Genomic DNA, 26,630 nt, shown 5'->3' on the forward strand with positions numbered 1-26,630 from the left:
TTTGGAGCGCGAGCGAGCGAGCGAGCACGGTGTGTGCGCGTGCAGCATTCCTGGAGTGCGCGTGCGTGCGTGCGCCCCTTCATAGTGGCTCCTATGCCGATTATGACATGAATGAATGTGCACGTCGCCGGAGCGCATCTGCTTGTCAAACTTGTCATGCTCTGACCAGCCAATCAGAAGACAGAAAAAAGCGGACTGAATTTGAAATTGGATTGAGCAAAGAAACCGTCCCCCAAGTGAAAATAGTTCAGACTTTTTTTTTGTCAGTGCGTGTCAAAACTCAGCAACCCTTTTGATGCCGAAAGCTCGGCTGGCCCTTCAGGTAGTCTGGGTCAAAGGTCACCCTCCGACGTGGCCTTTGAGGAATTCTGCCAATGAGTAAAGTCGAGGTTGCAAAAACTTGAAGAAGACGAAAAGGAGCAAGTCAAAGCAAATCCGCATTTTTATGGACTACTTTTAGGTTTTTTTGCATTTCTATCCGTGACATTCACTCGCACTTTGTTTGCTCTCCTCTGCAGACCATTTCAAGCTTAAGTCCCGCTCGCTCGCCCGCCGGCGCGGCTATTTCCGTCCTTGTGATGCTTTGGACAAAGAATGGCGATGTGCGTGTCTCGACTCCCGCCGGAACAAAATGTTATGGTTTGCCTGCTTTCCATGTAGGGGCCTGACACTTTCCACTTTCACACCAGCGGCTTTGCCTGCAACGCGACGTAAATCACTGGCGCCTTTTCTCCGGCACTTGAAAGCATTCCTGCAGCCGCTAGCGCGCCGGCGGGTCAGCGTTCATCTTGTCCCTAACCCGGTTCACCTTGTTCCCCGCTCATCTCTCTCTCTCTCTCTCTCTCTCCCTTTCTTTCTCCTCCCCCTTGCCGGCTCCTCACAAATAGACAGCGCCGCTCCCTCCTGGCGCATATTCTGTATGGTATGGAGAGTCGGCGCAGGCCCCCGGCAGCACCGAGGGGGAGGGGGGAGGATGCCGACCACGCTGGGGACGAGCGGCCCGCCCGCCTCACAGCAGCACCGCAGGACCCGTGCACGGCGGCCAAGGGACGCCGGGCCCAACGCGGCGGCTCTTTTGGACTTTGCAGGTGAGTCCTGATGCAAGGCACAATTGGAAATATGAGTCATTCAAATAGAAATTGCTTCTCAAGATTGCGGCAAAACAAGAGTAGCACTGTTTTGCGAAGTCCTATTGTTCAGCATTTTAACCCGTAGTTTGAGCTCATGGGTCAATTTGACCCGTTAAGTGTTCCCAATCAACATTTAGCTCTCCTAATGGCGAAATTTGACCCACGTCAAGTCACGTGATTTGGGGATTTTTTTCCTTGCGTCCTAAAAGTTGCGTGTTTGCGCACTGGAGCCGGTTTTGCGCCGGTGGCCATCTGTGGCCTTCTCGCGTCTATCATAAGAATCCCAGATTAGCTATGCCGACCTGGGAGTTTCCTCACTCTGTCGAGGAAACCCGTTGCAGGTTACCCGTGCTTCACCCAAGCGGCGGAATTCAGCGAGTAGCTGCCGAGCCGAGCCGAGCCGAGCCGAGGGCGGTTGTGACGAACGCTTGGAGGAAGAGCGGTCGGATTCCTCTGCGGAGTGATGTCACCGCCGTCAAACAGATCCAGACACGAACCACTCGGGCTTCGACGCCAGATGTTCAAATGCGGCGGCGGCGGCGCACTCTCACTCAAGGAGACACTGTGAAGTTGCCAGGATTAGAAGCTACCTTGTCTTCTTTTCTCCCTTTCAGGTGAGCTGAATCGCACGGCGGATCTCGGATGACACAGATTCTTTTCTACCCGTGCGCTGACAAATTGTGGACATGAATGAGAATGGAGGTTCCGCCCGCAGCGACACCACGGAGACATCCATCTACACTCTGGGACAAATTGGCCTTTTCGCCCCGCGGCGCTGTCAACAGCTGGCGGCGTCTCAAAGGCCAGCGCCACGCAACGGGCTCAATACGGGAACTGTTGAGGAACTTATCCGTCAAGATCTGAATTTCCAGGAACATACAACCGATGACCTCGGTCTGGTGGAACGGATTCCTAAAAGAATGAAGGACGATGAAGGACAAGCGTCCGTGGTGCTGGGAGACGCACCTCAAGTTCTTGCTTTTTTCAGCTTAGCTCATGATCAGCGTGGTCCACCTCCCGTCCAGGACCACGCGACAGATGATCTTCTCCCCGAGTCTGGGCGGCGCTCACAGTTGGCACCGAGACTCAACGGACTCGAGGACAGTTGTCTCCGTGTCCTCCAAACATCACGGGATGAGCGCGCGAACCCCTCAGCCGCACTTCATTGGAGCCGAGGAACCCGAAAAGCGCCGGGCGTCGTCAAACGCAAGCAGAACCGCGTCGCCTTTTCGGACTACGGCGAGAATGGCGACTACAGCAGCTCGGAAGATGGCGAGTCCTCGGAGGACGACGACGAGCACGACGTGTTCCCGGAACCGGCGCTGAGCACGGAGTTCCCGGCCAATCGACAGCATGGGAGGAAAAGTGGCAAGAGGCGGAGCTACTGCGTTGGCGGCCCCGCAGGAACCCATTCACGTGTTTATGACGCTGAGGCAGAAGGTGGTGACAAGGAGGTAGGAAGCTGTTGCTTTCTTCTTCACGCACGTGATCTGCAGACGCTTTCATTGTTGTCTTAGTTCCATTTGTAGGATGGACAGGCCTTACCGCCCACATTTCTTTGAATCTGCACACAAATGGGAGCAGGCGTGAGAAGATAGCTTTGAAATCTTCTCCAAGGCTTGTGATGTCCAAAAAGCCCTGCAATCTGTCGCCCTCAAGGCTGACGTGCACTCGTGTGACCTCCCAACGGATGAATGGAGCCCCGAGGACGGACGGACGGACGGACAGATGGACGGCCTCAAGATTGCAGGGCGTTTTTGGACAATCTGCAAAACGTTCCCGCTGACTTTTTCGTGGTTGACCTTTTTGGGGTACAAATCAGTGAAGACCCCGAAAGAGGCATGTTTTGCACGGACTGCATGTGTGGGAGGACCAAATTATTATTATTTTTTCTTGTGTTGGGGCAGGAATGCAAACATAGCCGATGCTTTCTTTCCATGGGCAGCGAGCGGCACGTCCTCCTCTCTCTCCTCCGCCTCTTTACGGGCCCGTGAAAGCTTTGACGCGGGCGGTTGTCTGTACTCGAGCGCTTATCTCCAAATGGCACCAAAGTGTCACGGCTGCAGATAAGGCGCAAATTCCGAGAGACGACCGCCGCTGTTTTGCAAATTGCAATCGGAATGTGCGGAATCCAGCCGCTTTGGTGTAAATATGATCAAAAGGGCGCAGGCGACGCTATCGTGAACGGCTGGCTGCCTTTGGCTCCATCTTGGTCGTTTTCCACAAAGGCTGAAGGTGAATTGTTTTTGTCAAGAACCACAACATGGTCTGCGGTTTTCTTTTCTTCTCATGTCTTGCTCAGTTGGCTTGAAGAGCTGCGCATTTGTGCCGTGCAGTAATCGAGGCGAGCACAAGGGGGCACTGTCTACTGACAGCAGCTGTGTGCTGCCAGAAGCTTGACGTTGGCCTTTTCCGAGGAGCACATTGGGAGCGGAATGTACTTTCCGGCAGCCGTCCAGGTAGCCTCTCCATGGTGATCCCCGGGCACTCTCGCTCGCTGGGTGGCTCGCTCCCTCCCTCGCTAGCTCGCCGGCCCGCCCGCTCTTCTCTCCTGCTCCTCATTTCCATGTGAAAGACGACAGTGTCGCCCGCCCCTCACAATGTCGACAATGTGCACTGATCAAGTTGGCCGGCCAATGTGATAACGCTGATTCGTAGCGGGACTTGTTGCCATGGCGCCCGGATGGACTGATGGAGACAGTAGAAGGCAAAATGGTTTTTTTTTTTTTTTTTTTGTGGAAGGGTGTGTGTGTGTGTGTGTGTGTGTGTGTGTGTGTGTGTGTGTGTGTGTGTGTGTGTGTGTGTGTGTGTGTGTGTGTGTGTGTTTGCAAAGCTTTTTCCGTGACTGAAGGGCTTCGTTCGTGTCAAACATTTGCTTTCCAATGCTCCAACGTCGTTAGCCGATGCATCCGCTCGCTGACTTTTCCTCAGCCCTCTGAATTTTTTGGACTGACTTCCTGCTGGGGGAGCCTCTGGGGCCCAATGTGGTGTCAGTCAAACAAAATGCTTTTCTATTTCACAACTGCATATGGTATATGTATGTGTGTGTGTGCGTGGAAAGTCACACACGGTCACATCTCATGGTGACAATTTGGTGACGGAGGGCCCTCCTTTTGATTTACGAGCGTGCACATCTTGAGGCCCCGCTCTCGAGACAGCGCGTGAGGATCTTCTATTTATACATGCGTGTGTTGAGAGGCAGAAATTCCATGAGTGTCCGTCCGCATGTCTGGAGCCATCCTGCCTTTTTGCTCTTTGCCCCCCCCCGAGAGAGAGCAAAGTGGCGGAACAGATCGCATTTCCATGAGAACCGTTTCAAACTCACCAGGAAGCTTTTTTTCTTTTTTTGTTAGTGTTTATGTTTGCAAGTGAAGAGGAGTTTTGCTTTTTCAAAGATAATCATGCCTTAATATTGTGAGATGGACTCGTCCAATATGAAGTCACATAAAAGAAGAAGAAGAAAGGGCAAGAGTTTTTGAGACGGGAAGGAAAACTCACCCAATGCTAACATGCTTATTTGATGGGGCTTTTTCTGTCTATGAGTTCTAACGTGTGCCTTGATGTCCCCTCCCCGCAGCTCAAGGCTCCCTGGTCCGAGTCCATGGGCCAACTGATGAGGAAGCTGGAGCGGCTCAACCTGGACATTGAGGAGGCGCTGAGCGCAGGCTCCTCCCCATCCGACACGCCCTGCACCGCACGCAAGAAACAGGTGAGCCTGCCTTCCTTCCTTCCTTCCTTCCTTCCTTCCTTCCTTCCTTCCTTCCTTCCTTCCTTCCTTCCTTCCTTCCTTCCTTCCTTCCTCCCTTCCCACCACCGAGTTCATCAAGCGTTGGGACCGAATCGAGCTTGCTCTGATTCCTCACAAGCATCTCGTCCTCTTCTTCTTCTTCTTCCTCCAAACAAGAGGACACTATCATCTTTGTCCCGCATCCGTCTGACTTGTGTGTTTTTGGGTCCGTACGTCCTCAGCGTGGACGAGCGAGAACAGGCGGCCATTGTGGCCGTTGTGATAGGAGTCGCTCGGCGGGCCGGGTCGGCCGAGGTAGCGCCCGGGGCACAAAAGTCTTCTTTGGTGCTCCACAGAGGAGCTCTTGTGTTGGTTCCTCCTCGGAGGGGCCGGCCGGTGCCTGGCAGGCATGTGCGGAACAGAAGCAGCGCCCCGGCATTCAGCGCGGCCCGCTTTGACGGGCCCAGACGTCTTTACTGGGATGTTTGACGAGGTCATCGTCTCTGTCCTCTCAAAGGCGCATCGGCACATACAAGCGCCTTTGTGCGCGAGGGCCTTCCCTACCGCAGACAGTGACCTCAAGCTTTTGTTCGTCCTATTCTGGTCCGGACGGACAGACCTACGGATGCTCAATGTGGCTCTGATGTCGTTTCAGCGCTCCGCATTGAAGCAAAGCCTGAATGAGCGAGGCGGGCGCTCCGGCCAAAGCGGCTCTTGTGTTCCTCGCCGTGGCTCCGTGGGAACCAGAGGAAGAAGCAAGAAAGCGGTGAGTTCTGCTCCAACCTGCTTTTGACTCGCGATGTCACTGCTACCGTTGTACGAAAATTCCATTTTGTTCGGATGTGGAACCCGACCGACCGAGTGAGGCCAAGTAGCAAATGCGCCTCTTCAAGTGAACTTTGACCTCTTAGACGGCAGCTGTCGCTTCAAGCTAGAAAACGGCGACATTGCGAGTTGAAAACAGCTGAGAATGTTTCGGGGAGCAGAGCAGAGCGGCGGATTCCACCCGCCGTCTGTTTGGGCCCGGGAGATTTTGTTGCTCTAAAATGCGGGAAAATGTTCTTCTTCTTCTTGTTGCGTAAGTTCAGGGCGCCGTTGGACAGCGGGAAGCGGCAATGTGATACAGATGGGCTTCGCTCTCTGGCGAGATGCTTTATGGAAGAATTTGGAGGCGTTTTTTTTGGCACCTGCCTTTTTTGTGGGAAGAGGAAAATGGAATGCGCCTCCTCTAATATGCGTGGCGCTCCCATTTGCTTTGGACCATTGATTTTTTTTCAAATGTCCGCCAAGAAAAACGTGATGTTCCTCATGCCATGTGATGAGAAACCCAAACAAATCTCATTTCAGCTGACTTCAGAAGCTTGTCATTGATTAGGACAGAAATGATTTTTTTTTTTTCTTCTTCAGGTTTTCAACAAGATGACAAGGGAAGCAGGAGCAGGTAGGATCAGAGGGAATTTTGTCGCTATGCTATCGCTAGCCTTCGCTAATGGCCTCGTCTGCTTCTATGGTTAGCATCACATTTGATTTAGCCCTTCAGTCATTTATTTTCATAAAATGTATTGTTTTCTTCATTGATTTATTCATTTCTTGAAACGTCAAACCATCCAAACACTTTCTGCCGCGTGAGAAGTTTTGCAAGCGTGTTTGTCGCTATGCTAACGCTACAGTTGCAACTGCTATTTGTGTGTGCACGCGTGAAATATGTGGCGTGACCCAGCAAAAGTGTCACTCTAGGAAACACCGTGAATGGTTTGTCAACATAGCTGAGATCTTAACGGTTAAAACAGGGCTCATTGGCCACTTCATTAGGTACACCCACCTGCGCTGTTGTCGTCCTCCTCATCGAAACGAGACTTTGATCGACTCTATTGCTGTCATTTCCAGTTGTTGCTCAACAGCACTGTGGTACATGTGGTGTATATAATAAGTCTACACAGCCCATTGGTCGCCAGGCGTGTGACATCACCAGCTAAATTGATGATCATGACTGTGAAGGGTGCCTGCCGCCAGTGTGAAGGCAGTATGAAAAATTCCACACGTGGAAAGATGGAAAATGACTTGCGGTTTCCTGAGTGCGGAGGAGGCCAGCGCAGAGAGCGAAAAAAAAAAAAAAAAAAGAATAAAAAAAAAAAAAAAGAGGCTGCTAGTATTTCGGGACTTTTTCCTCAAGCGTACGTGCTCGTTTATCAAGGTTGAGTGGGAAGCTTTTTTGGCTAGCACAAAATCTTTTCACTACAGGTGGAAATGTTGCCTCAAGGTCGCTGAAAGCAATACGTTAGCATAAAAGAACAGCTGAAAAGCTTCGTATTAATTTCAAACCCCAACCCAGGCAGGCTTAAAAAACACATTTAGCAACTTTGGCTCCAAAGCTTATTTTGCCTCGTTTGTTGCTCAAGCGCGTGCATCCACTTCCTGCAAGTCGACTTCAAGTTCATGTCGATGACCTGTTAGTTCAAGTTTAGTCACCTGTGGGAAGACTAGTTTGCATCAACTTCCTGTCCGTAGAACCTCCCTTAAGTTGGCTGTATTTAGAGGCCCAAAGCAGGTGTCGGAGGTTCCTGTCAAATGTTTGTCCCTTGTGGGGCGACGCCGCCCGAGCCGATTGGGCATTACATGCTTTGTCATTCAGCGGGACAACGGCCACGTACGCTTGTCACCACGGCTTTTCGTTCTTCCTCGGGCCCCCTCTGCGCACGCGCACACCTCTGCGCCGCTTTCACTGGTGGGTGGCTCAGCTCAAGTCGCAAACAAGCGCAAGAGGCCAGACGAGAACTTACAAGGCTGACTTGACCTCCGGCAAAGCAAGTGAGAAGAAACCACCGCAAAGGTGCTCAAGAAAACAAGATTAGGGAGCACTTTGATGGCGTCCGAACCCAGCTAAGGTTATGTGCGGCTCTTCTGGAAAAATGACCTCGACTAGGGAATATATGGTCAGGAAATTTATAGCACATGCCTGGGACGAGTCCTCGGGGGCGTGTACGCTCCCTGAGCCCTGTTTCCATTCCAGCACTCTCCCAGGCTATTTAACGGGGCCTAGCCCAAGTGCGACCCAAGCGTAGAAGAGAAATCACTTTTCCACGCAACTTCCTGCTCCATTTAGTCAACTTCAAGTGACTTCATTTCATTCTGGACCACTCAAGTCGATTGTGGACCTTTTCGGGGTGTTCTTGCTTAAAGTGGGACAATACAAACGGTCTTGTGGGAGGGGGGGAGCATTCCCAGGGCTGTTGGATGTTTCCTCTTCTGTCCTGGTGTTTAAAAAAACAATATTTCGTTTATTGGACAAATGATCGCTCCCGTGAAATGTCCCAGACCAGTTGACTCCCATGAAAAAGCAGCCGCCTGGCCGCCATGTCTCAAACGGGCTGTCCCAAGTAACCTGAGCTCGGCTTCACGCTCAGCAGAATATCGCTCGTCTTGCACTGGGTCGAGAGCCGCTTTTGTGTAGGAATTAAGGGTCAAGAACTCGGCCGCCGTGGCCCTCACAAGACCAGGCTAGAAGTTTGCGCCGCTCGCTGGCCTGCTTTTTCATGTTGTCACAACAGAACTAAATGGTGCTGAAAGTGAAGTGCATTCCTGCTTTTAAAGGGTTGACCTCATCCAATCCAAGCGGCCCGAGTCGGATTTGAAACAAATTGAAATGGAGCCGTTCTGATCGATCAGGTACAGGTCAGAATTGAGCTGCAGTGTGAACGTAGCCAAAGATCTGAATCGTGAAAGACTAGAATGGGGTGCTTGGGGGATCAGAAGACGTTCCACAGAACGGCGTTAAGGCGGAGCCTAATTCAGAGTCTGCGCTTTCTCTTTTACTTTGACCTTTTTTCCAAGTAGTTGGAAAAAATAATGTTTCTATTTTTCTCACAGTATGCGTAATTCCGCCACCTCGGCCCATCATTCACGTACTTTCATCCGTCACATGGATTTTCAACGTTCACCTGACAATGATACATTTCCCACAGTCAGTGAACGCATCACGACGATGAGGCTCTCTCTTTCTCCGTGCGTGCCTTTCCTCTCTCTCTCTCTCTCTCTCTCTCTCTCTCTCTCACACACACACACACACAAGCACGCGTGCACGCACGCACGCGTCCACGCACGCCCGCACATCTGGTGGGAAGCGTGTAAGTCGTTGACCATGATTTCTTTGCATTTCATACGCGTGATGAGAACGTTTTAAGCCACATTTGTTTTTTCGGACATGCACCGCCAGAAAGGAGAAGCCTTTTGAAAGTTAACCGGGAAAAAAAGGGGGATTCTTTTCTCGCTTTTTATTTATTTTTATTCCTTTTCAATTGCATCAAGTGGCCGGAGGACTTTTGCAGGGGAAATTTATTTATCATGTCCGAGTGCGATGACGTCTAAAGGGACGTCGGCCACGCTGAAGCTGCGGCGGTCCTTTAGCGAGCAGCTGCGGAGCTCCACGTCCAAAGCTTGGGACTTAATCTGGAGGAATGTCCGCGAGCGGCGGCTGGCAGGTCAGTGGAAACCCCGAGCGAGCGAGGCTGCCCCCAAGCCGAACTCGGCTTCATGCGCACGAGCTGCACCCCAAGACCGCAGGGTTGCCCCCCCCAAAAAAAACAAAAACAATAAACTCAACACGTTTAATATAAGACGCCGTGGCATGCTATTAAACACGGAGACTCGGTATTTGACAATCGTGCGGAAGAAGGAAAATATATATATACTATATATATTTTAAAATTGACGTTTGGCAGCAAAAGCGTTTTTCGTTGACTGCGTGTATCCAGCTGGCATGTAATTGACGATTGAAAACATTGTTTTACCTTTTTCCCCACTTGTAGCAAACTTTGGAAACGTTTTGTGTGTAGGCGAGCGCAAGTGTGGGCCACAGGGTGGCGCTAGTGCGTTGTCTTTGCATTGGAACGTGTTATGAAAGATATTTTTAATACTGTATCGATTTTGTGCAGAAAGAAACATTGTGTGTCTTATTCTGTGGCAGTGCAGTAGTGTTTGTCCACATTTGAATCTGTAGTCTGGCCTTGTATCAGTTTTTGGTGCTTTTGACTGTGCAAACTAAAGAGTCTCAATTCTTGATAGATTTGTGTGAGCACTGCGACCATTCCAGCTGGGAAAAACTCCAGCTCACTTTTGACCCTAATGAGGATGTGGGTTGCAGAAAACCGGGGGGGCATCTTGAAGTGTGACGCAATCGCCCGAGTAGCAAGTCACACAAGACGTGTTCACGTGGGAACTGCACACTACGAGGAGATGAAGTCATGCTAATAGAGTCCAGATGTTGCATACCATTCGTCTCAAACTTTTGGGTCCAGGGACCCTTTACAGGGGAGAAACTTCTCCAAGAACTCACTTTTATATGCACCCGTAAACCAGGAAAGGTGAAAAGTTTCAAAACAAACTTATAGTTGTGATAACAAATTCCTCATTTTTAGAGGAAAGAAAAAATGTTTTGCTCAAATTCAGCCAGACGATCGAGTTGAATTGATTTCATGAGCACGCTCATATTAAACACTTGTGTCTCAAAGCATCTTCCCGCAATGAAAGCAAATTGGCACAAAAGCAATATTGAAGAAAAAAAAAAAAATCACAACTGACTCAATAAGTAAACGTCAAATTCGTCGCTTATCACAGAGGATAAAGAATATATGCCTGTCAGTATTGTTCGAATATCTGTCTAGTGTCTGCGTTATGTTTTGCATCGCGTGTTAGCATTGAGCTAGCAGTTTGTCCTTGACACGGCAAAACTGTTGTACTGTAACTTTATACTCCATTTTAAATACACCACATTTGTAGATGCGCATTGACCTTCGTACCTTACCGTCACAACAATTTTATGATTGTAATAAAAAACCCGGATCTAGTTCCTATTTATCATTTATGAGCTGGCGGTGCATTCCGTAAGACGATAGGCACAACACGGCGTTGGAATGCGTCCGTCTAGACGTCTAGCGAGGAAGTAAACACGGGAGGAGTAAGACTGGGGAGGGGGATTCCGTCCCATGCCCATGCCATTTTTTTTTTTTTTTAACCTGTGTAGTGATTCCATGAATGAAGACAGGTGTTTGCGCCCCGCCCAATGAAATCACGCAAGCGATGTGACGCCATCAACCGCCGCTTAAAAAAGCAACTCCACCCGAGTGTTTGCGCGGTGCCGGGGGCTTGCTTAATCCTCGGAGACCTTCATGAAAAGCCCTGAAGTGTGTTGCTGAATTGTGCTCTTTGTGAGCTTAAGATGGACTGGATTGATGGGGGGGGTTGTGTAGTGTACAGACAGGGCTTGTGTGTTTAACGTGCTGGTATGGCGCCACGCTGCGACACAGGCGGGACTGTGTAGCACAAAGCTGCACCGTCACCGGGCCCGCATCCTGGGCGGCTCCGGACGCCGCCTTTAATACAGGTGTGAGGAGGCTGCTGCTGTTCACTCGTAAAATGGAGAAAGGCACAGGTTCAGGCCATAAAGGGCCTTTGCGAAAATTCATTCAGCCCCTGAGGCCACTTCAACTTGAAATTTGGGAGACCAAAGTAGTCTCAATAAACCATGCCCAAAAACACACAGGAATTCAGCAGGGATCATTTTTGATGAGTCGGCATGAAAAATTGGAAGCTTTAGAAGCCAGTTTGACTTGGCAAGTGTAAATGTGGTGCTGATAATGCGAGGAGACCTGCTGAGAGCCTGTTGGAGCTGAAAGTGGCCTTCTCCACCCGGCAAAACAACGTCACCGCCACAAGATGTGTCACTTCCCGGACCCGGCCTGACTCGACAAGTTGTTCTGGAGCAGGGCGGATCCAAAATAAAAAGTGTCAAACAAGAAAGCACTATTTTTGTAAGCGCTCCTTACTCACTGGCTCGGCATTCCGGCCGTATTTATATTTCCTTCCCGTGCTGACAAGCCTTCACACAGACTCTGGATTCAGCTTTGCGACATGGGCCGGACTCCCGAGGCCTACCCGCCATTGGCCTGCCCTCGGGTCACCTGACCGTTCCCGCCCCCCGCCCGCCCACTTTCGGTGCCGTCCCACTCGGCTCACTCGAGGATTTTTGCACCTCTGTGTGAACAGTACCAGGCGCTCTTGTTGGCTTGTTTGAAGCGGAGCCCAGCATTTGTATTTTTTTCTTCCTCATGTTTCGAGAAGAGTCCTCGGGCAGCGAGTGCCTGGGAAGCATGACCCCGGAGAGCCGGGACATCTACCTGAGGATGGACCATCGCCGTAGGCGCTCGGGCTACAGGCTGGGACGGATCATTGCCAGGCAGCAGCTCCTCAAGAGGATAGCCGGAGGTAGGCGGGGGTGGGCGGGCGCACGGGAGGGAATGTTGCTCCCACATGGCTACAGTCAGGCTGCTCTTTGACCATTGTCACTTTTGCTACAGTCATTGAGTTCTGCTAAAGTCCTGCGCCTATGGGCCCAGTGCCTTCCAGAGATTTGCAGAATAAGGAAGAATTTCCTGTATGATATGGAATATTTTCAGCTGTTGCTGTTCCATGAGATCCTGTACGGGTGGTTGTCCTGCAACAATTCAAGTAGAAGCTTTTCTGTGTCTCTTGACAAGGAATGCCAATGCTCAAAAACAATTCTCGTCCAACTCCAGCGCTTGTCTGAAGACTTTCCAGGAAGTTTCTATGGAAATACTGTGGTCCAGATTGATCATTTGTTTGGCAATGAACTGAGGTATCTCATATTCAACAGGCAGGTACTCAGACACATTTGAAGGCCCATAAAACATTTTGTTTTAAACAACAAACTAACAGCCAGGAGTCTTGAAAAGGGCTTCACTTTTCCAACTCTCACATTGTTTGCTTGGGAAGGAATGAAGGGTGAGTCCTTGTTGTGTTCCTTTTCAAATCAGCTGATTGTCTCTGGCAAAAGGTCGCCTCCAGTCTGGCGTGCGCGTGCACGTGTGTGTTTGTGTGCGCGTACGTGCCGACAAACTTGACCTTCAGCCAAGAAGAGGGTGTTGCGGGTGCAGTAAATAATTACTATTGACTGACAATAGAGAGGAAGATAAGTCAGTGTTATGTAAGGAGGGGGGAAGGAAGGTGTAAACACTGATACGGCCTGAGATATGGATGAGCCCCGACAGCTTTTACGAGGATCTGACGCGCCTTTGCTCCACTCATTCTTTACCTTCACCTTGGGAATCGTGAGAAAAGCCTGAGCGGCCATTGTTTGTGTGAACGCTCCTGATGGAAAAAAAAGAAAGGCCTTGTTTTTTTTACTGTGCAAGGAGGTCTTGACAGACAGTCCCACATTTGTCTGACATTTCCACATCCTGTCAATGGAATGCGTCCCAATACTTTTGCAGCATTCTTTCCAGTCACGCTCAGCAGCTCCGCTTAGTCAGGCGCCTCACGTGTTTAGCCGCCGTATCGTTGCCATTTTATCTTTCTGGGGCAAGTGGTGTCAAGTCAACGCCGAACGGACTCCGATCGCTTTGAATGGCAACGGCCGCAGTTTGCCCACGCTCGCTCGGCCTCACCTGGCTGAGATGACTGTAAATACTTGAAGAGGCTGTCAGCAGCACTGTGTACAGTCAGATCTGCATAAATAGCGGCGGCGGCGACTCCTGCATTCCAGCCTTCTGTTGACATAGCAGGTTGAAAGTGACAAGGTTGCCCCCTCCAAGCCAAGCCAATTGCTGCTCTGCATTTCTATCATTCAAAACAATTTTGCGCGTATTTAGTAGTGTCGCTTTGTTGTTGGAAATATTTGCTAGGGCTGAGCAGGCGTCAATTCTTTGCAAATTTCTACAATTGGCAGAAGGCCTTGGTCTAAGTTTTCAATTTTCCACTAGGGGGCGCTACAGCATGTATTTTTGTGGCTGTCCACTGCGTGTCCAACTTGAGAAGCCTTAGAACTTGATCGTGGCAGTTTGGAGCGGCGTTCAGGTCCTTGAGCTGGGAAGCACTTGGAATGAAGGCTTTTGTCTGCCGCTCCACAATTTATTTGTGCCACAAATACGGAAGGCAGGCAGCATGCAGTTTGTTGTTTCATCTTTTATTCATGAGGCTCGTTGTCATGCAGATTTTTATTTGCTGCCTCCCGAGTCATCCTAAATAGAGACAAAAAGAAAAAAAAGCCATCTTGACAATGGGATTAGCTTGTCGTTGGCCTTTCTGCACTTCAAACGCATGCACTCCTGTTTTTTTTTTCTCCCCTTTGTGCCACTTTGAATTCCTATGAAGTTAATCACAGCGACCTTTAGGATGTTCTCTCTGCATGAGTGAGATACATTTTTGAGTCAGATGAGTTTGAAATGGTATTTGTGTTTTTTGGAGAGGTTCAAGTGTCTGATGAGTCCTCACGCATACTTGTATGCTGTCAAAATAGCCATCATGGGAGTTCTGATAGTAGTAATTCCTGTTTTGGGCCGCTAGATGGCAGACTGAGCGCAGGTCAGTGCAGTGCAGTGCAGCTTGCTTGCTGACGACGGCAGGCTGATTAATGATTGACTTGAGTGCACATTTGCCAAATGCTCCGTCTGGCCTGTAACACAAACGCACGGTCACACATTAACTGCGTGTGTTTTGGAGCTCGGATTCATTTGACGCATTCGGAAATACTGATGCAGCTAGCAACATATGAGTTGTGCACATCTTGTTATTTTATCCTCGGTGGTGGAAAGTAACTCAAGTTGAGATGCAAGAACAACTTCAACTCAAGTCAAGGCGCTGTGCTATAAGGCCGCCTTACGCTTGGGCGCCCCCTTGCGGTGGAGCAGCGCAACTGCGCACACGTAATAAGAGTTCCTGTGGCGAGCGACGCTTTCTGCAGCAGCCTTGTGGTCGTTAATTAAGCGAGGGAGGGAGCGCTTTGATGGCGGAGTTCCTGAGAGTGCTTTCTCACGGTGGGGGCCCTTGTTCTGATGTCGTCGCCCCCCCCATCCCACCTCCGGCTCCCCTCTTGACTCTTCCCGAAAGAGGGAGGCGACCCCACGCTGTCCCCTCTGGGACTGGCTCCAAATGAGATGGACCTAATGGAGAGGAGGTTCTCTCTCTCTCTCTTTGGAGTGTTTTTCCACGCTGGCTGTGCTGTTGACAGGCATCCAGCGCTGCTTGACTGTACACTGAAGCTGTTTCCATTTTCAAATAAATGGCTTGTATCTCAAGTACGTCAGCGTCAATGGACGGACAGGCCTTCAAAAACAGCAACATTCTTTTTGACAGGGAAACATAGCAAATTGTATCTTCCCCACTTCAGGACAAGCTACATATTTTAGTTGCTACTACTTGAAAATGGTCATAGGCCCAAACACAAAATGTATGGTGCCAAAGCACTACTTTATATTTGCGCTTTTGATCTCTTGAGAAGGTCATTTTTATTCCAACAAATAATCGAGGATAGATGCAAATAGGTGAATTTGTGAGGATTCTGCGTGGGTTTAATATCTGACGTACGCGAGTAACGCGACTAGCAATGAGCCGCAGCCCCCCCCTCCCAATGTAAAGCTGCAGAGATGGGCTTGGCAAAACACTGGAGTCCACCCTTTGAGCACCACTGTAGTAGAGCAGCTGAAGCGGAATGTGTCCTTTGACGCCGTTTGCGGTAAAGCCCAGCAATCTTTACAATGGACAAAGGCTGCTCGGGGAAAAACATGACACAGTGAGCCAGTGTCCAGCCCGCGCTCGCATTCCACTGACATGGGGTTATTTATTCATCTGCGCACAAAAGACAATAGTGGAAAAGGCAGCGATAAGGCTGCAAAGATCAACAGTGAATCCCCACTTGATGTTTTTATCACCAAAGAAAGCAAATCCTTGCCATCAAAACGCTTTCGGCCGAAGGGGAAAAGAAGCCTGTGCGTCATATCGCCACTTTTGTCCCGGGAAGTCCAACTGGGGGGATTTTGGGACCTATTCCGAGCATGTTTTGAAGCAAGCTGATGCTTTTCCAGCCCTGTTTGGTGTTTCAAAATGAGCCTTGAACTTCCCCCCCAAAAGGAATATCATGTTTGGATAGCTTTGAATTAAAAAAAGAAAGAAAATCAGACCATTTGGATGCGCTCTCTTTCCAATTGATCTGATGGAGACAAAATGCAATTGGAACTTCAAGTCATGTTTTGGCTTTTAAAGCCGAGCTACGCTTTGAAACTGGCACCACCATGAAAAATGTGATGTGCTTGGTCTGTCTGGGTGTCCTTGAGGAGGTGAACCAGAATGTTACCACAGCTGTGCCGCTCTCGTTTGAATTCAATACGGAACCCCGGAAGGAAAAAAAACAGCCTCGGAATGACTTTTGACCCGGCGCGCTTTGACGCCGGTCAACGACAGCAGCTCGCAGGCGGCGGCTGTTATTTTCTCTCTCAATCTGCGTGTGTGTCGTCCAAAATGTTAGCGTAGCGAGGTTAGCATCAAGACTCTTGCCTAAACGTGCAGCCCAGAAGTGAATCAGAGCGGCTCTTTTTGGCTTTGTCGCTCGGTTGTCCCGGTAACGTGGCCTCCGGCGGATGCTTTTAGAAATCGGCGCCTGCCTCCGCCATCGACCGCCCGCCCTCCCTCCCTCCCTCTTGGAATCAAACAGGAAGTCTGCGGGTGATTCAAGGTGGGCTCTGTGTAATTACTGGTGACTCTTAGTGGCATGATTGAAGCATTGTGTTGCCGTGTTTGATGTGTCAGCGTCTTTAAACAGATCTGCAGTCAAAGAGTGTTAGCTACCAAAAAATAGCTTCAAAATGTTTTCTTCAATCCAGATTTGATGAAAGCAGGTGTTTGCCAAGCGCCACCTCGTCTGGACATGACAAGTGTGCCATTGTGGCGCTTGTCTGGAGTCCCGCCGGGCCGTTAATTAAAAGCCAAGCGCGGCAACATTCCGACGCAATTATTTGGCTACCGGGAGACGCAATCAATAGCGACGTCATCCGTTTGACAAAAAGTTAACGTGCCATTCTTTTGGGCCATCAGATGTTGTTTGTTTTTGACTGTAGGCTGAGCGCTCTGTATGCAATTAGCATCATAAAGACGGAAGACGGGCGGGCTCAGCTTCAGGCCCCCGAGCGTGACGACACCTCTTGGCTGGCCAATCCTCCTCCTTTTTTGGAAAAGCCCTCCAGGTGTTTTTGATACAGACACTGCCAGTCTGGTTTTATTTGGGACAGGTCTATTTTCAAGCCACGTCTGAGTGATTCACTCAGGTGTCTCGTTGCGGAGGAGGGACTGGAGGAATGGGCCGGACAAGTTTAGAAAATAGAACTCTGAGCGCTTTGATTGAAATGCTACATTTTGAATTTTGAAAGCATTCAAAAAGATATTTCACTTTCACTTTTATTTTAAAAATGATCATTTTCAAGCCTGTATTTTAATATATGAATATTAATCTTTTTCATGATTCTAAAAACAACTATTTTATTTTTCCAAAATATTTATAATGAATCACAATTATATTATAAAATGTCATGAAAATCATTTTTATTATGGCAAAATTACAATTTCATCCAGATTTGTATCGCCATTGGTGTTTGCATAGCGCCATCTCATCTGTTTTTTCTTTCTTTTTTGGGGACAGGTATTTTTTCAAGTCTCGTCTGAGTGATTCACTCAGGCGCCTGAGTGGGGGTGCCGGGGGGGGGGGACAGATTTTCCAAGCAGTTTGCGTGTATAAATCCGAGCGGTTTGTTTTAGAGTGCTTTTAAAGCTGTGAGTATTTATTTTGAAACGGAGCGCCTCCGTCGTTCTGTCTGCACTCGGCTTTATAAGGCAGTTGTCTTTTACAAGAGTGAAATGGCAGATCGGGGCTACATCTGGAAAATCTTCTTGTTGCGGGAAACTGCAGAACGGACGGCGATGTCTTATGTAATCGCATGTGTCTGCTTGTTGAAAAGAAGAAAAAAATGCTTTTCATCTCGATGTGCACTTCAAGACATTTTATGGCCGAATTCCAGCCCATGTGGCCTTGCTCCCTCGCCTGTGGACTTTTTGTCAGCACACGCTTTTCCTTGTGTGCGATTTGTCACACCAAAGTCATCACTCTCTCAGATGACACAGATAACACGCTTCCTTTCATTGGTGGACTCCTTCCAGACACCACCAAGTGTGACTCACAGCTGCTGACACTTTATGTCATACTCAGCCGACCTAAGAGCTGTTCCCCCCCCCGGAAGAACATCTGCGCCCGACGAAAAACCGCGAATAAATATTCCCAAGAGACAAAGCTCTGATGAGGTCATTGAAAAGATCCTGGAGTGGTCCTAGAATTCCATGGCGATGGCAAAAACTTGGCCAGTGGGTTGTCTCGGGTCGGCGGAAAAGGGGGTGGGAGGCGACCGCGGAAAGGGGGCTGGCTTGAAGGAAAGATTTAGTGTGGGGACCGGGATCGGCCGGGGGTTGAGAAACAGCACAAGAAGCAGCTCAGTTCAAACTCGGCGCTGCGCTGAGAGCAAGCAGGAATGCGGCCCGGCGTGGGAATCAAAGATGCTCCGACTTTGCAAGCGCCTTGACTGATGGATATACTGTAGGAGGCAGCCTGGCTGGCTATATGATGAAAATTTCCCGTGAGTACCAAAACATTTACGTGGGGTCGGGGGGGGGGTCGTTGGGTGACCACAGTCTATTTTGGTCCCGGAAGGGAAATAGTTACTGGACGCTCATGCTGCGCTAGCATAGGCTAGTGAGCGTCACCCTCTTGGAAATGAGATTGGTCATCTCAGTTTTGAAATCAAGTTTCAGCTCAAAGGGAGACTTTGATTGAGAGGCCCACACACCAATCTGTTAAGGTTCCATTTTTTGTCTGTGTTTGTGAGGTTGAGCCCAACTTCTCCTGGAAGCACGTCGCGCACGTCCAATTTGACTATGCAATTGCGTAATAGCAACGTTGCATAATGTTGCCATCACAAAAAGAGTCGTGCCCTCCCTTTGGTGCCGCGCATCCCGGGAGGGAGGGACCATGGCGGCCCGTCCCAACGAGTCCCTATCTCGGCTTTTGTGTAACCGGAGTGGACTGTACGCAGGTTGTGAGCAAAGTGGCTGTCCGTGAACAAACACAAGCTCTCATTCTTTGGCACGGTGCCCTCCCGCCCCGGCCCGGCCCGGCCCGGCCTTTTATCCGTGGGAGATTTCCTCGGAGAGAGGATGAGAGGACTGAATGTCTCCGTGTCGCCTTACAGAATGCCAAACACGGAGGAATTCCCAGCTCGTGTTACTCTGGGGCGGGGGGGTTCCTGTGGGGTGACCTGGAAGAATATGGGATGGGATATGAAGCACCTGGAAGGAGGGAGGGAGGGAGCGAGGGAGGCGAGGCTGAACAGAAGCTGTCCACCTCCCACTGCCACAGGTGTGAAAGCAGCAGATCGGAACAGACCTCGCCGGCACGACTGCGTTGACGGGGTAAACAGTGGACGTCATCCAAGGACGGACGCAGAGGTGGGGGGGGGGGTCGTGCTAATATTGACTCAGTTGTTGGTCAGGGCTGGAGAGCAAAGTCACTTTTCATTGATTGGGTCGGCCATCATCACGCGCATGTGAAGCGACGCAGGTGAGACTTGGACAGTAGCTGAGCGGGCGCTGAATCCGCTCCTTTGACTCGCTCCTGATCTCGGCCGGGTCGCGTCGGTAAGCAGACTGGCGGCGGGAAATGGTCGGAAAATGTCCTTTGTTTATTTATGCCAGATGGTCTTTGTGGCAATTTGTCTGCTTTGAAATTTTTCTCAGGTCAAATATCTGCCTGGCTTATTTACAAGTGCGAAATTTTGGTCAAACAATATTTCCAATTCTCACCTAAATAGTCGTCTCGACTTTTAACGAGATGTGCAAAAAGTTACAGTTAATGCTAGTTTTGTTTTTTTCCCGTATGACTGGATGAATCTTCTGTTTGCTTTGGCACTGCAGCGTGAGGGCATGTTTCTCAGCTATGGCAGTAAATAGCTGCGTTCGCATTCATGGGAAGGCGCCAAAACGCCGTGTCAACAGCAACCGGGTGCTGTCGGCTTGACATCTTCATATTGTTTGCTCTCGACGCCGCGGCCGGCGCCGCTGTGTGTTTGGAGCGATGCTCGCGTGATCCTCGTCTTGCTCACTTTATGCCTTTTGACCTTATCAAACACGTGAGTGAGCTCTGTCACAAATAGCAAATGACTTGCGAAGAATAATGATCTTCCAAAAGAAATGGCTTTGAGAGTTTAGAAATAGAATTGAGAAAAGGTGCTCTGGACATGTGGCCGAGATTGTTTTGCTCATAAGCGAGGCTAAATTTAGCTCATAAGTTAGGCTAAAGTTAGCTCAGCCGTGACCACCAAAGTTTGTCTTCCTGTCAAGTTGAATCGCTGCAGCACGTTTCCTGGCTATGAACAAAGTAGCTTGGGAAAAAAACTCCAAACTTTTGTCTGACGTCGACAGAACGTGGCTTTTTACGACAGCTCATTAGCCAGTGCGGGTTGGAACGAACGAAGTGTCTGGCGAGTGTTTGGTCGGCCGAGCGCTGCTTTTACGAGTGTTTTCCACGCACACGTAAACAGCAGCTTGAGCACAAAAGATGTCTTGCGCCACCAAAAACAAACATGTTTCAACCAAAAAGAATCCCAAAATGTCTCCTTTCATCTGTTCCGTCCGTGTTTGCAGAATTGGAGGCAAAGGAGGCGTGCGACTGGCTGCGGGCCGCCGGATTTCCCCAGTACGCTCAGCTCTTTGAAGGTAAAACTCCCGAGCTCGTCACAAAGTGCAAAAAGGCCGCCGGCTTAAATTTCGAGACGCCGACAACCTTGCGAGGACCTTTTGAATGCATTTGAAATACGTGTTGCAAATATTTTTCCTCCGCATTGGCAGCTGGAGGCAAAAGTGAAATGGCTTCATGAGAGGAAATCTGCCAATTTCTGGGCACTGCAGATCAAATCCACGTCGCTGTCGCTTCAAAAGGCCAAAAAACAGGCCGAGCCTTGTTTGAGGCCGGCCTGCTTTTCATAAAGACTTAATGACTTTACATGAATGCGGCGGAATGTTGGATTCTGGGTGCGATCCACCGAGTTACGTAAGAGGAGACCCGCACCCGGCTCGATCCGGAACAGGGCCGATACTCGGAGCATGAAATGCCAGCGTTAGCTTCTGGGGCCTCGCACTTGGACTTTCCATTGTGTCAAAACTCTCTTCTAATGCCATTGTCCTGTTGACCTTTAAGATTCCCAGTTCCCCATTGACATCAGCCCCGTCAAACGAGACCATGACTTCCTGGACAGAGATCTGGTGGAGCCTCTTTACAGGTAAAAGGTGTTGACGTTGAAAATGCTCGCAAAACTAACCATCAAGCCAGAGTGGGAAGGCTAATAAAAGTTGTTAGATGAGACCCGGCTGCAAAACAAGTCACAGAGATTTCAAGCTGAGAGCTGATTGTTTTTTTTTACAACGTCAAAGAGCATTAAGCCATTAAAAGTGTGGTTCAATATGGCTCCATGATGTCAGAGCTTCTCTTCCAAGAAGACTCGGAAAACAAAACAAACAGGAAAAGAAAACGCGCTCGGGTCGCCACGGTAACCATAGCGACATCGGATAGGGGAAAAAGCCGGTGGAGCGCCGCTTGACGTAGTGTGACTCTAAACAGCTCGAAAGCAACTCGTCGAAATTCCAGAGTGGCCACGGGGACAAGTGGAAGGGCCGGCCGGCCAGCCATTCCAGCTGCGGCGTGATGCCAAGCTTCCGTGCCAGCGCTATGGCAACAGCGGCGAGCAAAATAAATAGCATCGTGCCCTTTAATTGGGCTCCATATTTGACGCATGCCCTGCGGGATCCCCTTGCTCGGAAGCCTCCCGTTTTAGCAGCCGCTTTCCAGGCCTTTGGAACTGGGGGGGGGGGCGGCCATCTTGGAAATGGTCCCTTTGGCCAAGGTCCCGCTATCTATACCGACAGTGCTGTTTGGCTAACCCAGATAACGTCAGACCCTTTGGTCAGTGACCCATGCGGCAATGGTATGGAAAATAAAAACAGCCGAAATATCAAGTCAACAAAAATGATAAACAATCATCCGGGGGGGAACTATTTTTGAAACAGGCAGCTAAAATTGTCTCCGCTTATTTGATGAAATGAGTCCGATTTAAGCGGAGTTCTCATGAGATGGCCACGTATGTATTTCCTCTTTTCTTTTTTTTCTTTCAGGCGACTCAACACCTTAAACAAGTGCGCCTCCTTGAAACTCGATGTGAACCTCCCAAAGAAAAGAGTAAGCGGGCTTGTCTTTGAATAATTCAGACGGGTTTCGGATGGCTTTGAGCTTTTTCCACATTTGCCCACGCCGTCTAAATTTAGAGAGGATTTCTAGTGTGATTCCAATGAAGCGGAAAAGCAACATGCCAAGATGTCCTTCCAATGTTTTAATCTGCGGCCCACTTTGAAATATCGTCTGCGGTATTTGTGTTGGCACGCTCTATTTCTGGCCAGGAGCGCCGTTGACTCATGTTTCCCCATTGCGTAATGTTATTAAGTCCGAGCCGAGCGGAGGCTTCCTCCCCGCGGGTCTCGCTCATTGTCCTTCCTGCTAACAATGACACGCTGGCGGTAATCCGAGAAACGGCGGCCTAACCTATTTAGCCCGTAAATAGCTTTCCCGAGTATGAGAAGAGCGGACGCTCGTTGACCTTGTTTGCGGCATAAATTGCCCGACGGCCTTTCCGACCCATGAGGTTTTGTGTCTTCAGCAGAGCGAAGACTCTGATGAAGAAGACCTGTTTGCCATCAGTGACAAATGGACCTTTGAATGGAGCAGCCGGCGCTGGTCCAGGCTGCAGGACATTGACAGTCTTCTGGGAACCTTAGATCCGTCCGCCGGGGACACGGCGCCTCTCAGAAGCGCCACCAGCAGCGAAAGCGTGCTCACGGACCTCAGCGAGCCCGAAGTCTCCTCGCTCCATAGCGAGAGCAGCGGGGGCGGCCCTCCCCGGGGTCTGGAGCGCGAAGGTTCCGAGCGCGACATGCCGGACTTGACGCTGCTCGCCATGTCCCACATAAGCCGCTACGGCTCGCTGCCTCGCAAGCGCGGCAAGACGGGTCGCACCCGCGCCAAAGACTTTCTGAAGCGCATGGAGACGCTGCGCTCCCGGGGGGCGCTGGCCAGGGGGCGGAAGCCGCTGGTCATCGGCTCGCCGGTGCTGCAGCGGGAAGCCGGCGCCCTCGAGACGCTGCCGTGCGTGGACATCGTCAACGGAGCTCAGGAGCTTCCGTCCCGGTCCGGCAGCGAAGGCAGAAGCCGTTCCAGCACGCCCAGCCTCCAAGAGCGCAAGTCGTTGGGCGGCGGCGGCGAGCACAAACGCAGCGGCATGTATTTGGAGGACGTCGACATCTTCTCGGGCAACCAAGTGGCCCAGCAGAACCGCATCAACGAGTTCTGCTCCTACGAGGACCTGGTGGTCCATATTCCCAACGACCACAAGCCGGGAACCTTCCCCAAAGCGCTGTCCATCGAAAGCCTGTCGCCGACCGACGGGGCCTCGCTCGCATGGCGCTCGAGCGGCGCCGGGCTGCTTTCGTGCCGGCAGGAGGCCCGGCCGGCCGCGCGCCGCTGCTCCCGAGGAAGCCGCATCAGCGTTTACGACAACGTCCCCGGCTCGCATCTCTACGCCAGCACCGGGGACATCATGGATCTGGAGAAAGAAGATCTGTTTCCTCACCTGGACGACATCTTGATGCACGTCAGCGGACTGCAGCAGATCGTGGATCACTGGTCCAAAAACGTGCTGCCGGGCGGGGAGGGGGTGGCCAGAGGAGATCCGGCGGGCCTTCAGTCCTCCAGTCAGATCACGTTGGACTTTGAGGCCGATTCGGTGACGGAAAGCCAGACGACGACGCCGGGCGCCGGCGACGGGGTGTCGCTTTCCGACATGGACGCCACCAGACTCGGGGAAAGGAGAGACTCGGGAGTGGGGGCTTCCCTCACCAGACCCAATCGGTGAGACTCGGCCCGAAATGACGACGACGGCGGGGCGTCGGCCGAGAGAGACTGACCCTTTTGCCCCTTTCTCCACAGTTTACGATGGCCCAGCTTTCAGATTTCCAATCGCCTCAGCCACTCGGTGGCGTCGTTGCAGATAACCAACCAGTCGGCGGGCCAGCTGAGTTTGCTACAGAAGTTCTCGCTGCTGCGTTTGACGGCCATCATGGAGAAGTACTCCTTGTCCAACAAACACGGCTGGACCTGGTCAGCACCTTTTACTCGACCGGAGCGTCGCGGAACCAAACGTATTTGACTCCCATTTGCTTTTGTGGCCTCCCAGGGCAGTTCCAAAGTTCATGAAGAGAGTGAAGGTGCCCGACTACAAGGACAAGAAGGTGTTTGGCGTGCCGCTTCTGGTTCACGTGCAACGTTGTGGCCAACCGCTGCCTCTGGGCCTGCAGCAGGCCCTGCGCTACCTGAGGAGCAGCTGTCTGGACCAGGTCAGCCTTGCGTCACCTCGCCGTGTCGCTTTCTCGTAAACGATGACGCGCGGAGAATAAAAGCGCGACTCCTCGCTCTCCTCTGATTTCGCCGTGTTTTTTTGTTTGGCCGCTAGGTGGGACTCTTTCGTAAGTCGGGTGTCAAATCCCGAATTCAAGCGCTGAGGCAGATGAACGAAAGCTCCCCGGACGACGTCAACTACGAGGAGCAATCGGCGTACGACGTGGCCGACATGGTGAAGCAGTTCTTCAGGGATCTGCCCGAGCCGCTGCTCACTAGCAAGCTGGGGGAGACCTTCCTCCACATCTACCAATGTAAGGTCACCGCCGCCATCACGTGCTCGCTCGCTCGGCCGCTCGCCAACATCCGTGTTTGGAAACGCCCAGACGTGCCCAAGGAGCAAAGGTTGCAAGCCGTCCAGGCGGCCATCATGCTGATGTCGGACGAGAACCGGGAGGTGCTGCAGACGCTGCTGTGTTTCCTGAGCGACGTGACGTCGTCGGTGGAGGAGAACCAGATGACGCCCATGAACATCGCCGTGTGCTTGGCGCCCTCGCTCTTCCACCTCAACATCCTCAAGAAAGACAATCTTTCCCCGAGGTAAACGCCGAGTTAGCGCAGTGACTCGGACTGCCTCACGATGGCGACCTGGTCTCATTTGCTCGCTGTTGCCCTTCCCGTCAGGGCGATGCAGAAGAAGTACGCCAGCGGCAGGCCGGACCAGAAAGACCTGAATGAAAATCTGGCGGCGACGCAGGGTCTCGCCCACATGATCACCGAGTGCAATCGGCTCTTTGAGGTACCGCAACCGCCCGCCCGCTCGGCGTTTTGGACGCTCGGACGACGGCTCTCGTTTGCCCGTCAGATCCCTCACGAGATGGTCACGCAGTCGCGCAATTCATACGTGGACGCCGACCTACGCGCGCCGACTTCGGACGAGCTCTTCAAGCCCTCGGAGGATGAGAACGGAACGCACCAGAACCACATGGAGGCCAGACTGGAGAACTTGCTCAGAGAGGCCCGTGAGAAATCCAAATCCTGGGTGTCCTCCAGCAGCTCCGATAACACGGAGCTGCACTTCCAGAAGGTACGCACGCGCTCGTCGATTTGGAGACCAACTGGTTCCGCCTTTGACGCGGGTTCCGTCTGGCTCGCAGGCGGGCGACGGCAACCCGCTGAGACGCTGGCGGGTGTCCGTGGAGGTGGAGGCGCCGCCGTCGGTGGTGCTGAACCGGGTGCTGCGAGAGCGCCACCTGTGGGACCCTGACTTGCTGCAGTGGAAAGTCTGCGACACGCTGGACAAACAGACGGAAGTCTTTCAGCACGTCCTCAACCGGATGCCGCCTCATCCCAGCCGAGACTTTGTGGTTCTCAGGTGAGCCGCAAACGGAGCGCACGTTCTGTTAGCTCACGAAACCAGGAACTGAGCCATTTCTTGACGTCTTCTCCCAAGGTCATGGAGGACAGACTTGCCCAAAGGCGCGTGTTCCCTGGTTTCCGTCTCAATGGAGCACGAGGACTGTCCTCCCGCCGGAGCGGTGCGAGCTATCGTCCTGGAGTCCAATTACCTGCTGGAGCCCTGCGGCTCGGGGAAGTCCAGGCTGACTCACATTTGCCGAGTGGATCTGAAGTAAGTGACGGACGGACGGACGGGAGAGCAAAGGAAATGCAGTCTTGTCGTTACTCGAAGGTATGACTGTTTGTCTTTCAGGGGAAGAACTCCGGAATGGTACAACAAAGCCTTTGGCCACCTTTGTGCGGCGGAAGCCGCTCGCATCCGCAACTCCTTTCAGCCGCTCATGGCAGACGGTCCAGAGACTAAAATCTGAAAATCCCCCCTCCCCCAACTAAGGCACAGTTGAATGGAATGTTTCTTCTGCTCCTCGGCATTTGCACAAAATCAGATGAGGACATCTTGGAGACGTTTTTACTCAGCGGAGAATTAATCATCCTGCCAAATTGACTGGATATGCATAATGTCGTCTGTATTGGTGCGCGACCGACTGTCGTAATGTACAATGTCTAGGACATTGAAGGCCTCATCAGCTTCTGAGAAGCGTGTACATCATCATGTCAAGATTTAAAGATATCATTATTCTTATTGTAAATCTGTGAATATTGTGTGTGTGTGTTTGGGAAGGGATCAATGATATGGTCTCTTCCTTATAATATAAAAAATCCTCCTTCCAAATGTAAGCTGGTTTTACTTCAGCACTGACATTCATTTGTTTTTGTTCAACTTGGACCTCCTGTGGTTGTGAATGACTTAAGGTTTGACTTGCTCATACCTGCTTGTAGGGTACCGGTCCCATGTGCTGGTGACAGCAAAGGACTTTGTTTTTTTTTAAATAAAGCTGTCAGGATTATAATATTGTTTTGTTCCAGTCTTACATGCAAAGCAGATCCACATTCGTCTTTCAGAGTATGCAAGTAGAGTAATTAGCGTCGT

At 51.0% G+C, this 26,630-nt stretch overlaps 1 protein-coding gene across 5 annotated transcripts; it reads left to right on the forward strand.

Annotated features, from left to right (window-relative positions):
• The first annotated feature begins 922 nt into the window (after positions 1–922).
• Positions 923–26,552, forward strand: stard13b (StAR-related lipid transfer (START) domain containing 13b). Of its 5 annotated transcripts, XM_037267582.1 has the most exons (18): positions 923–1,088; positions 1,745–2,584; positions 4,708–4,839; positions 5,513–5,623; positions 6,265–6,298; positions 20,386–20,457; positions 20,939–21,020; positions 21,910–21,973; positions 22,452–23,695; positions 23,774–23,944; positions 24,021–24,180; positions 24,297–24,495; positions 24,568–24,781; positions 24,866–24,980; positions 25,047–25,268; positions 25,339–25,556; positions 25,635–25,811; positions 25,893–26,552. In XM_037267582.1, exons 2-18 carry the CDS (start codon positions 1,817–1,819, stop codon positions 26,008–26,010), a joined length of 4,101 nt encoding a protein of 1,366 aa, XP_037123477.1. In that variant the 5' UTR covers positions 923–1,088; positions 1,745–1,816; the 3' UTR covers positions 26,011–26,552. The 5 variants fall into 5 exon arrangements, with proteins under 5 accessions (XP_037123477.1, XP_037123480.1, XP_037123479.1 ...); XM_037267585.1 differs by lacking the exons at positions 923–1,088; positions 1,745–2,584; positions 4,708–4,839; positions 5,513–5,623; positions 6,265–6,298 and adding an exon at positions 8,945–9,335; XM_037267584.1 differs by lacking the exons at positions 923–1,088; positions 1,745–2,584; positions 4,708–4,839; positions 5,513–5,623; positions 6,265–6,298 and adding an exon at positions 11,875–12,117.
• The last annotated feature ends 78 nt before the right edge of the window (positions 26,553–26,630 follow it).

The sequence above is a fragment of the Syngnathus acus genome, chromosome 13, assembly GCF_901709675.1.
Source record: "Syngnathus acus chromosome 13, fSynAcu1.2, whole genome shotgun sequence".
Lineage (NCBI taxonomy): Eukaryota > Metazoa > Chordata > Actinopteri > Syngnathiformes > Syngnathidae > Syngnathus > Syngnathus acus.

What these genes read in the sequence shown, in the direction of transcription:
- stard13b (XM_037267582.1), top strand. Translation starts at nt 1,817, where the DNA reads ATGAATGAGAATGGAGGTTCCGCCCGCAGCGACACCACGGAGACATCC. An exon ending in GAGGAAGAAGCAAGAAAGCG is followed by an intron (nt 5,624 to 6,264) that starts GTGAGTTCTGCT and finishes TTTCTTCTTCAG; the next exon opens with GTTTTCAACAAGATGACAAG. An exon ending in TCCCTCACCAGACCCAATCG is followed by an intron (nt 23,696 to 23,773) that starts GTGAGACTCGGC and finishes CTTTCTCCACAG; the next exon opens with TTTACGATGGCCCAGCTTTC.